Genomic DNA, 11,896 nt, shown 5'->3' with positions numbered 1-11,896 from the left:
TCTCTCTTCAGTGTGAAAGCACTGATATTTCACTTATATTATTAATATAACATCCCTTTGGACTATTGGAGCTTTACTGCCTGGCCATCAAATACCACATCTGGTAAAATGCAGTGAATGGGGACCAAGCTCTTTCTCTCCTGCATAAAACTTCTTGCTACTTAGCAGCCATAAAACACAGGAGACAATCTATTTTGGGTACTTACTGCACACCTCAAGTGAGTAAAATAATTCCACCTTGACTCTCACACCTCCAACAGTTTGGGACAGAGAATAACCCAGGCACGACCTGTCCCAGTCTCACTGCCAAGGTGAGACTTGTAGATGATGAACCCAGCTGTGTCCAGCCCTGTTCTGCAAGGTGCAGCTCCAGCCTCTCACCCATCACTGCTGCACCCAGGCAAGAAAACTGGTGTAAGCAAGTGGACTACAGTACAAGGAAGAAAAGTACAAGTTTTATTCTTAAACATCACTGGACTGAAAAATAATCATATGGCTTATTTATATCTCAGGAGATGGTAGTGAATAAGTTAAAGAATATTTCATCCCAAAACATACATTGGTTTCATTTATAGCTAAGCTAATGTACACATATGTTTTCTTATTTTCATAAATGTCAAACACCCACCTTTTTCCCTCCACAGAGATTTACAAGTACATGCATGGCACTTCCTACAAAGCTGTCGTGGGCTAAACGCTTACAAAAATGATTTTTTTTTTGAATAAGAAATATTCATCAGACCAAAATATAATCATTTAAATCAACTTCTTCCTGAGCAACTTAGAATTTGGAATGTGCTGAAAAGTTTCAATAAATAAGTCAAAGATTAACCAGCTTAAAACGTACCTTTTAAAAAGTAAAACATATTTCATGACAGACAGAGTCTGTAGGACCAGGAATCTTAGACACTATGTGCCAGATAAATTTATGAAGTACCATTCAAGGAGGAGAGGCCAGGTTGATTGTTATGAAAAATACAACAACATTAAAACCTAGCAAGTAAATCATTAAACAGGTTTTGTATTTAGGTTATAAGTAGTGATGGCTGAAGATACCAGTAAATAAACAGATTAAAATAGACTTTATGGTAAGCGGCAGTGAACTTGCAGGAAGGGTGACTGTGTTAAGTGACTGATTATTCTGTTACAATGTTGGTAAAAAGAATGCAAACAGAAGTTATGAAAGGTGCGAATATTAGTTTTCTTTCCAAAATGTAACAACTCCACAGTGTGTAAACTAATCATTACTCTTTCAATGTAATTTCACAGAAACCACTTAAAATATACAATGCAGCAGATTTGTATTTTAGCTAGTATGTTAGTTGTTATCTGTGCCATTTTCAGCTTTCTTTAATGTAGTCTCCCATGGTAGTGCATTACTACCACCAACCTGGGATGTTAACAATGAGAACAGAATCTTCCACATAATATTTTCTAGAAGTTAGCATCTTAACACGATTACACTTCTTTATTTTCGTTCTCTACATGTAGGTACAGTAAAGACTGACTGGTGATGAAGATGGGCCATAACGTTCATGGGCTCTCAGCAGGCTCATGGAAGAGAAAACCCTTGGAAAGAACATTCGAGCTTAGCCCGAGTTTATATGCCTCGTCCATCACAAAATAACTTTTGCTTATTATTTCAAACTGCAGGATTACCTTGCAGTCAGCAGATAAGCTGCTGAGGCAACGACAAAATAGGAAGCAAAACTTGCCTGGTAGATGTTTGAGAAAGGATGTGAGTTGGATAGAGGTACATCGCCCCTGAGGCTGTTACTGCGGCTCGTCCTGGCAAGACTTGCAAATCCTCAGCCCTGCTTCTTTCCTGTGCCCTGGGACAGGAATTTATTGCTATTATCCTCTAATCGTTCAGCTTCTTCTGGTCAATAGAGATGCATGAGAGGCCAAGGCTTCATCAAGCCCCTCCCCAAGCTCCCCTATTCTGCCTTGGAGTAGGTGGCCAAATAGCTCTGCCCATTGCTGTGGGCAGGCCTGTGCGTCACCAGCCCTGGCTGGCTGTCGAATAGCCAGCAAGCCTGCACCTCACAGGGAACCCCAGGGACACCAACCTGAGAGACAACAGCACGTCACATACCAGAGCTATTTCCTTTTCCCCTAATGTTTGCTGATAATAATTGTCATTAACAAGGGTAACTTTCACAGTGACTATCTTACCAACCTATCACTGAATTGGCTTTGGTTTCACAGTGTATGCCACCTTCTTTGCTTTATCATTCTGAAATATTTCACCTAGAGATGTCGTGTATGTCTGTATTGTCAATTTAACTTCTAGCCATGCTAGAAGTCTGGTGTTTGCAATGGTGGGGCAGCTGCGTTCAGCTTCTGATGTGAACAATGAAACTCTGAGATTGCAGAAATACCACTCATGCTTACTAGCAGTTCCAGATCATCTACATTTTTAATGAGTGACTTTTCCTGTATCTCTTCGGATTTGTGACCCATATGAAGAATAAAAATTTACAAATACCCTTCCTGAACATAAAAACCATACACAGCACGTTTTCCTTCAAAGTCTAATAGAAACATACTCAACTGCAGAAACAAAACTCTACAGCTTAGGTAACCCTGCCTTATGCTTTGCACCCAGGTGTTGCCATTCACTGACCAGGTAACTTTTTCTGCTCTATGAACTAGAGGGGTTTGCTAAAACCATCTAGTATCTGTACCTTGCCTTATGCCCACTAATATTAATTTGCAAGAACAGCAGCCTTGCTCCTTCCACAGCAGGTAATTCAGAAGCCATTACCTAGCCCGCTCCTGAGCCTGTTATCCTCCACGTGCATGGACACGGCGATGGCTCTAGCTGTACCACTGGGACACCAGTGTGCTCTGGGCAGAAAGAGACACTCTTCCCACACGGCTCACTGCCCATACTGCACACTGCCGGTAGCCAATGCTGTAGTGATATGCAATGAAAAGACTTGTTTCTGGAGAAAGAAAGACATGAGTTTGTAAAATTCACTTTTCAAGACCGCCTCATTTATTCTTTTATGTTTTGCGGGTTCCCAGAGGACTATTGTGCACTCCAAAAGTTATTTTGTGATGGACAGTAGATACTTCTCTCTTCAACAATGCTATATAGCAAGGATGAGATAGAGCCAACACCCTATAATGAAACAAGCCTGCAAAACCAGGTATCTCCTAATGGCCCCAGCATGTGGGAATGGTCTCCTCTGTTCACTTTCAAATGCTGCTGCGCATTAACTCAGTTCCTCAAGGAATTACTTTTAATAACAATTAAAAAAATCTTAAGCTGAAGGGGTCACTAGAAGAGAAAGGATAGCTCTTCCATCCATCACCTTTTATAGATATCCTCTAGCCATTTTTCATCATCTTCTTCATCGTCTATAGGTTCCTCTGTTTCCAAGGGAGAAGGAATGAAGAACTCGGGCCTGGGACGTGGTTTCCTGATATGAGACTTAAGTCCAAACTTGCGCTTTAGGAGGTGGAACTGTTCTTTGACATAGTAATAGAACTCGTATTCATATCTCATGCGTTGGTACAGGATCTGTATTGCTTCTGGAGATGGGACGGTCTTTTTCACTGTCACAGTCAGATTGCCAAGTTTCCTATGTTCTATAAAATAAAAACAAGCAACATGGTGTGTGCTGATTAATGAGACCAGACATAAACTTTTTTTTTTTTTAATGATTAAGGCATGGCCCTACTGCATCATTGATACAAATGAGCTCAATCTGTCTCCTTAATGATGGATTTACTTTTAAGAGATGAAAAAAAAATAAATGTTTGAAGTTAGACTTGCATGTTTAAATATGGCTAGTTCATACATGGCATTTGGCATTGCATGCAGTCACCGAAGATCCTAACTGGCAATGGTTACCTAACAGTGCAAATTGGTTCATACAGTTTATAAGCATAAACTACACGTCCATGTAGTTACATAAACCCACAATCTTGCCTGGCTTCGGAAATACATATCCAGCACACAGCTGAGCTCAGCTAATCAATTATTTCCTCTATGGCATGCTAAGGGGTGTCTCAGTTGTGCTTTATCATTGCTCTAACCTAAACAGATACATATCAACCTGAACCCATCTCAGGCAGGCTAGCACCAAAACATTGCTGGCATCGCCACACGACAACTCGAGACTGAATGTGCCTGTTGACTTTCTCATCCTGTTACACCTGTTCACTAAACTAGACTCATCCTCCTGTTGTGCCCTAGGACTGGAAGACTTCAGCATGTTTTTCTTCACCTGACAACATTTGCTTTGGTAAACTGCAATAAAACACCTTTATTGTTGATAAAGAATTAGAGTTACTAACAAAAATATTGAATTGCCTCTTCGACCCCTCTCTTAATATTCTACCATTGGAAGCGAATGTATTTGAACAAGGTGTAAAGCAAACTCTCAAGGCACTGATTTTGCTGTTTTCTACCAGACAGCAACAGGCTGCCAGATCACCCTAAGTATTTTCTTCTCCAAGACAGAAACATAACTGAAAGTCAGCTGTGATGAGAACAAAAAAAGCTGAAACTACTAACCTGTAGCATCAGTGTATCCCCCCTAAAAACTGCAACTTTCTTTAGGAGCAGTGGAGATGAACGTTACACTGATGAAGTACTATTATAGCTTCTATAATTAGGTTTTCCAAAAGCTCAGTGCTCCAATCCAGTACACCTCACGTGTTACTCTGAGAGAACACAATGCCCATGGAAATGACGGGAATAGCCTCAGAATACACCTGGGTTCAGACAAGGCAAGAAGAAGGGGCTTGCATGGAAGCAAAGAGAGGCAAGGTAGACATTAATAATAAACGTTTTTCATGGCAAGGATAGTAAGACAGTTCTGTAGAGCATACAAGTTACAAAAGCTCTATTTCTGGAAGATTTGAAGAGCAGATTAATCGATTCTCTCCTGAGGGAAGACACTCGGCTAGGGGACATCTTAAGGCCATTTTCCATGATTCTAAAATCAACAGATTAAAATTAATCTTGTCAGTCCTTACTTCACTTCCTTGCTCTCTGCTACAACAGCAAGGTCTGCATGAGAATTTATAATGTCTTGGCTTCTGCTGCTCATTCTTTCCTTAATATTTATATCCTCTATTTGCACTGCCTCAAATGCCAAACAGAAATCCCCATATTCTACGTGATTACATAGACAAACTGTTGCAGTGAAGAAGTGCTGGATTTTGATATGGAAACTTATTGCTTATTGTAATAGCAGTTCTGCAAGTTGAAGGAATTCAAAAGGGTCAGGCCATGAAGAACAGCAAAGGAAAAACTTAGAAAGAGGAAGCAGATGACAAAGAACATTTCATATCTCTGGAGTCTCAGCAGCAGCAACCACCCTCACTTCCAGAGAGAGTCCCTGAATCAAAACAGGAGTTTTGCTCCCGGGAGCAGTCCTAAGCGAGTTCTTCTGAAGCACCTGCCAGCAAAGCTGAGCAGCTTAGCAGCTCTGCAGAGAAACACGCTTCCACAATGGCTTACACATGAGGCTAAGCGATGGATCAATGCTTCCTAATAGAAAAAAGTGAGTTGTTCTTGTGATTCCACAAGCACCTAAGAGAAATAAGCAAGAATTATTTTTTTTTTAGGGAAGAGAGGAATTTTAACCAAAGGAAACACACTTATTTCAAGAGGTAAGAAAAGATGAGTAAATTCAGCTAGCAAACGCAACAGCAATGATCTTTAGACAAAAAGTTAGTATTATGCAAGATCTTGAATCTTGAAAAGTACAACAGAAGGGTAAAGCACAGCTATGTGAACATGAACTGCTTTCTTTAAATTTTAAATTATTAATGTTCATATAGCCTAGAATATCCACACACATAAACTTATTCTAATTTTCAGACCATGGACACACATTTTCCCACTTCAGAGTAAAGGAATTAAAGAAAAAACAACTGAAAGCTGTTAATTGTAATACTATGTGAGACAGCAAGTGCTGTTGGGCTGGACATTCGCATATTCATTTGACTTCATTGTGTGACACACACCTGGCAAGGAAGAAAAAAGTTACATCTGAAAGAGGTTTTCTCCATCTCAGTTTTGCTTACCAACTACAGCAGAGTAATTTGAAATGTAAGAAGGATACAATAGAGAATAGGTTAACAAGTTACCAAACATAATGCTGTTCTAAATCACAGAAAAAAAATACGTAAAGCATTAATTTTATTTTGCATTTGTACTTTTAATTCCTTTTCTAAAGAAAGAATGGTTTTCATTAGTTGGTAAAAATTAGAACATGCTGCTCTGTAAATAAATGGAGATTGTACACCAAACTTTGTAGTTCTTTACACTGAAATCTCTGTCTCTACTTATATATCTAAGTAATTAAACAACTTAGTACACAGAGTTCTTTGTTCTTTAATTACAGTGATACATGCTCTATGCTTACTGGCTGTTCACAGTTTATTAACTCGTATAGTTTTATTTAGATAGGAGTAAAATGATTACAATATACAAAACCTAAATCAAAATAAAGAAGTGATCTTTAATGTGCTGTCTAGCTAAGAAAAAGTTTAAAGGAAGGATCATGAAATTCCTGCATTTAAAATAGACATTAGCATAGAAAGCACTCCATGTCGCTAGTGAATAGGCAGATTATTTTTGGTGAAAATACTTACGTTCCCCAAGAGCTTATTCTCTTCTACACCATCTTTACCAGAGACCAGAAGAGACCAGCAAATGTCTCATCTTTTTAAATTCTCAGACATGTTCACATTGCTATTGATGATTATGAGATGAATACACTCCAGGAAGGACACTACTCAGTGTCTGTCCTCAGATGAGACGGCAACTGCCTTCTGATGACTGAGTACTTCAAGACATTTCTTTTTTTGGTGCTTAGTTGGTAGCTTCCACCAGCTTTGCAGTCTGGTTTTCTTTACAAACTAAGCAGCAAATATAGACTACTAAATATTGCATTTATTAAGCTTAAGCCTTTATACTGCTTGCCAACTTCATTTTTATTTTACATAGGTTATTTCTGTCACAGAAAAATCCATTCACCTTGCTGGAAAAAGCTCTTTACTTCTAGGGTCCCTCCAGGACTCTAATTGGGAAAAGCCCCTTCTTGCAGCCCCAGCTCCCTTTGGCAGCTGCTCCCCCAGCAGAGCGGGGCACTCGTGTTGGGCCCAGGAGCGCTGCCAACCACAACAAGGTGACAAGCACCAGGTTGTTTTCTTGGGGAGGTGATCGGCACGGGGCAGGACCAGTCACAAGGGAATTTAGTGGTGGTGTCCCAGGCAGGGAGCAGCCAGGCACTGCGTTCCACCCTCGTGGCGAGCAGTGAGAAAACAGCAAAACAGCTCGTTACCAGGATTTGCAGCAGTCATGACATAGAGGATTCCTGGATGCATGCTATTCTTCTTTGGTCTATGCACACACCTATGTGTATAGAGGTATACACATGTACAGACAGAAACACCCAGGCTTTGGAAGGCCACAGGAGCAACAGAGATTTCTATGGCTTCTGTTGGCTCCCCTTGCAGCGTAACCACCAGTAACCACGGTGCCTAAATAGCTGGGAGGTGCTGGTTATCAGATGGTGTGAGTTGGGGCTGTGCCTGACTGCAGGCTCAGCCTTTTGATAATACAAGTGAATTCTACTTTCTCTTTTTTTGCACTTGAATTTTATTTAGACTGGTTTCTAATCTTAAACACTCTAAGAAGGCTCTTTAATACAAATATGAATGAAATCACAGAACTGCCCCTTGAAGTCACCTTAACCACCTCTCCTCATCACAGAAGCAAAATGGAAAAATTAGGCAGATCTGGCTTAAAGCCAAAACAACAATCTGCATATGCTACATAAACCCAGCTGTCCCACCAAAGGACCCCCATTTTACGACCTTTGAGACAGCTAACCATATGGAGGGCAACAAACTACACCATTTACCTTATAGGGTTATTTTTTTTTTTTAACTGTGTTTGCTTTGGCATTCTTTTAAATTACTAAAAAGAATGTACTATACAGTAACCCAACCTCCCAGTGCAGGCTGCTCATGCCTTGAATAAAGATGAAACACAGGGTATGCAGATATGGATGGAGAAAATTAAATTCTTTTGTGTTACCAGGTGATGAATAATCAGCATTACTTTCCCCACTGTCACTTTTTCTTTTTTCTTTAAAAAAAACCAAACCCTAAGAAATTTGCTTTACTTACTGCAGCAATCCAAACCACAGGGAAAAGCGGTTTTTATACTTCATGGCTCAAAAAACCTTGGACTGCCATATTTAGACAAAATGATCCTAAAGGCATTCTCCACCTCAAAAGAGAATTTCGGAGTGACGGTCTCTGCAGCACCCCGCCGTTTCGGCTGGCACAAGGCAGAGAATTGCTCCTGGATGAAGGTTCAGGGAGCTCAGCGCCCTTGGGAATGCGTTGAGGAGAGGTAAGCCAGGCTGCAGCCAGCGCAGGACGGCTGCGGGCGAGCGTCATCACCCGCTCCTCTGGCAAAGGTTGTGGTGGAAAAACCTCATGCCGAGCTGTGCTACGTTAGGACTGTGTGAACACGATGGCTGTCACAGATACAGTAAACTCATTTCCTGGAACTACACAGGGAGGCCCTGCGTTTCAGTTGTACGCAGCTGAGCTGCAGCACATACCTACTTCTCCACAGTTTAAAATGGAAAGAAATGTATGTCACTGTGGTTGGATGTGACGTATGAATCGGCGAGGGCCTCTGCTTGATATGCCGCTCAAATGATCGCTGCGGTGCTAAAACAGGGCTCTGATGGCTATGCTAGAAATGATCTCCCTCCTGAATATCAAACTGCAGCTCAGCAGAAAATGTTCTGGCACCATTGATCTGCTTTTCAAACTTGAAATTTTGGCTCTTGGAGGATATCTGGGAAAGGCTAGTTTTGGACAAACAGATGTGATACTGATGTGTTTGGCTCACATGCTGTCTCTCCCATGGCCATGGCGCTGCTGCAGCTGAGGAGCGCGTGGGGCTGGGGCAGGTCCCACGTCCCCCGTGCCCCGTGCCCAGCGGGAGGAGGGTGCTGGTGCACTGCTGCCATGCTGCACAACTGAGCACCTCGCATTGGCTCACGTTGGCTACGGGAAAGCAGGGACTGTGGAGAACACCTACCAGAGAGTCACAGACCAGGAAGAAGTGTATTGAAAAACAAATCTGATGAAAAAGTGAGTGGTAATTTGTCCCATAGCATCTACTAGCTTTGCCTGTCTGACATACTATGAATCCCAATTATTAACCTCCTTACTGCTAGTTTACTCTGTTCTCAGTTATGCACATCAACAAAACAATGTTTAAGTTTTAACAACATGTAGATAAAGATTAGACACTAGTGCATACTGAGGACAGTTACACCAGGCTCACCAGCAATGCTTGCTTTGTCTATTGTGCTGCTTTGATGACATGGAATGGCTCCTAACAACAGGGGACTAGAAGAATTCTAGCCCGCTGGCACACAGCTATGTCCTGTCTCCTAAAGGTTAGATAAGGATCTCTCTAAAAGGACAGCTCTCCAGGGGTCAAGGAAACACCCAGAACTCCAGAGACCTGCAGTCCTAGGCAAATCGGATGTCCTCTTGATCCAGCAGAGATTTTGGGAGCAAATACATCAGACTGCAATTAGCACAGACACTGCAAAATGATGGCTGCCAATGACAGAGACTGAACTAGGTGAAATGGTTACAGTAATGCTCTTTCTTCTTTCTTACCACTGCAATGAACAGGGAAAACAGAGGGAAGAATAATGTCACTGTTAGCCTAATATAATTTCATTATTAACATTAACATGGACAAAATGCAGGGAGCTCAGAGAATGATAACCTCGCAAATAAAAACAGAGGGATACCAAAACAGAGATTAGCCAGGAAGATCTCACAGATATAATCTAAAAGACACATAATAAAACAACTACTAATGCTCAAGGATGTAAACACCAAGGAGGAGGTATGGCACAATTCAGAACAAGGAAGAAACATGTTAAAAAGAACAACAAAAAAAGAAAGGAAAACATTAGTGATGAATGTAAGAAGTACCTTGGGCCAGTAAGGCTGAAAATAACAAAAGAAACCCCTTCCTACAGTGTGCAAGCAACATGTATTTGGAATATATTGCACTGGTATGGCTCTCAACTGGACAACGTAACAGTGATATGCATCCAACAGTGCTCTGAAATACTACTTAAGCTATTAAAGGCATTATATCACTATTATGAAACACTTGCCTTACAACACACTCAACAGTGCAAATATATAACTTCTTCCATACTTTGTAAACAGCTACACTCTCAGAGGTCTCTTCTCCAGCCAGGAAGTATTTATCATGAAATCTCCAGCTCTCCTCTTGGAAACTTCAGTGTTCTGCCTTTACTCCCACCAGTTCAGAGCTGTGGATCCAACAACGTGGATTTCCAGCCCCATGGGACACCTCAGCCGACCCCCCTGTACCATACACGGCCTCTGCTGCTGCCCCAGCCTGGAAACCTGCTGTATCTCACTCATGATCACATAACAAATCTCAACAAGATCTTCTAAGAGACTCGTTTGTTTGGCACACTTTAATGTTGCATTCCCAGTTAAGGAACGTTAACACAAAAGGGAAAAAGAAAAAGAGCTGAAAATTAACTCACATCGGTAGAGTGAAAAGGTGGATTCTCCTAAGAATGCGGCCAGGTACTTTTATTGCTGTTAAGCAACTTCTAAGTTGAACTAGACAGAGTTGGAGGTGCCAAAACCAAAGTCATATGCAGAGGAAATGCCAGGATTCTCTAGTTTGAGTTGCTGAGAGAACAGCTATAGTTCAGTTCATGTGCAATTTCTAATATAGCTTTTATAGCTGTATAAGTATTATTGAATGGATCTAGTCAAATCTACATCTGACAAAACCACAATCTAAAACCAGGTTCTTACAGATCGCCTGTGAACAGTGTTGTATAATAGACAGATACTAACATTATTACTTTTTTGCAGGCAGAAGAGCAAGTTGCAGTGATTGAGACAAATTTCAGCAGCACTCATGAACAGGAAAAACTTCACCACAGCTATGTTACACAGAAAATATGCAGAGATATAGCCTGGGACTTGAGAACCTAGAGCAGGCATCTTGCCTTTGCGCTTAAAGTCACAGTAGACTGAGACCTGTGATTTTTGTCCACAAAAAGGAAGAGATGGGAGAGACGTGCTGTGGAAGCTTAAGATGTCTACGAGGGATGGAGTGAGGTGGAGGTGTCTTTATTTCCATATATAGCATTGATGAGTGCAACACTGGCATATAGCATCCAGTTCTGTAACCACATCCTAAATCAGACAGGGTATGAAAACAGCCTCAGAATGAATACTGGGGTTGGAAGGGACACTTTAGAGAAGGATGATAAATTAATTCTGGTCAGTTTACAAAAGAAAAAAAAGAAGATTGAGAGGTGACTTGTTTGCAGCATCTGCATATTTTCACAGTGAGAAAATTATGGATACTGAAGGGTTGGAACCTGAAGCCAGTGAAATGCAGACTGAAAGTAAGGCACAGCTTTTTAAAGTGATGAAGGTGATTAATCACTAGAACAAAATAAAAAGGGTTGATTTGCTATCACTTGATATTTTTACATCAATGCTGGATAATTTAACCAACTCCAGTTACTAATCTCTGTGCAGAAGTAAGAGAAAGTGTGTGGCCTGTAGCACACCAGAGACAAGCTGAATGAGCCAATGGTCCATTTACATCTTTCCTTGATGCAAATTCGAAAAGTCTTGCACGTGTCAGAGCACCACTTTTGAAAGCCTTTGTGTCAGTACCTTTGAGATACCTCAATGTGCACGCCATTTCAGGAAGATGTCTGAAGACCTAATTTGCTACCTTTTCCAGCTGTCGGTTGTTCATACCTAGTGGTCACCACTCTGCAGTATCAGGCCTTACAGGAATGTGAAGTAA

At 41.1% G+C, this 11,896-nt stretch overlaps 1 protein-coding gene across 1 annotated transcript in view; it reads right to left on the bottom strand.

The window, feature by feature from the left end:
- Positions 1-442: 442 nt before the first annotated feature.
- UST (uronyl 2-sulfotransferase) overlaps positions 443-11,896 on the bottom strand; it is a 167,523-nt gene continuing 156,069 nt past the window's right edge. Inside the window, exon 8 of the mRNA XM_065835205.2 lies at positions 443-3,597. Coding sequence (XP_065691277.1) covers positions 3,317-3,597 — 281 coding nt within the window. The 3' untranslated portion in view covers positions 443-3,316. The remainder of the gene's footprint in view (positions 3,598-11,896) is intronic.

This window comes from Patagioenas fasciata, chromosome 3 (assembly GCF_037038585.1).
Source record: "Patagioenas fasciata isolate bPatFas1 chromosome 3, bPatFas1.hap1, whole genome shotgun sequence".
In the NCBI taxonomy this organism is placed as follows: domain Eukaryota; kingdom Metazoa; phylum Chordata; class Aves; order Columbiformes; family Columbidae; genus Patagioenas; species Patagioenas fasciata.
This window is presented reverse-complemented; position numbering and strand designations above follow the sequence as displayed.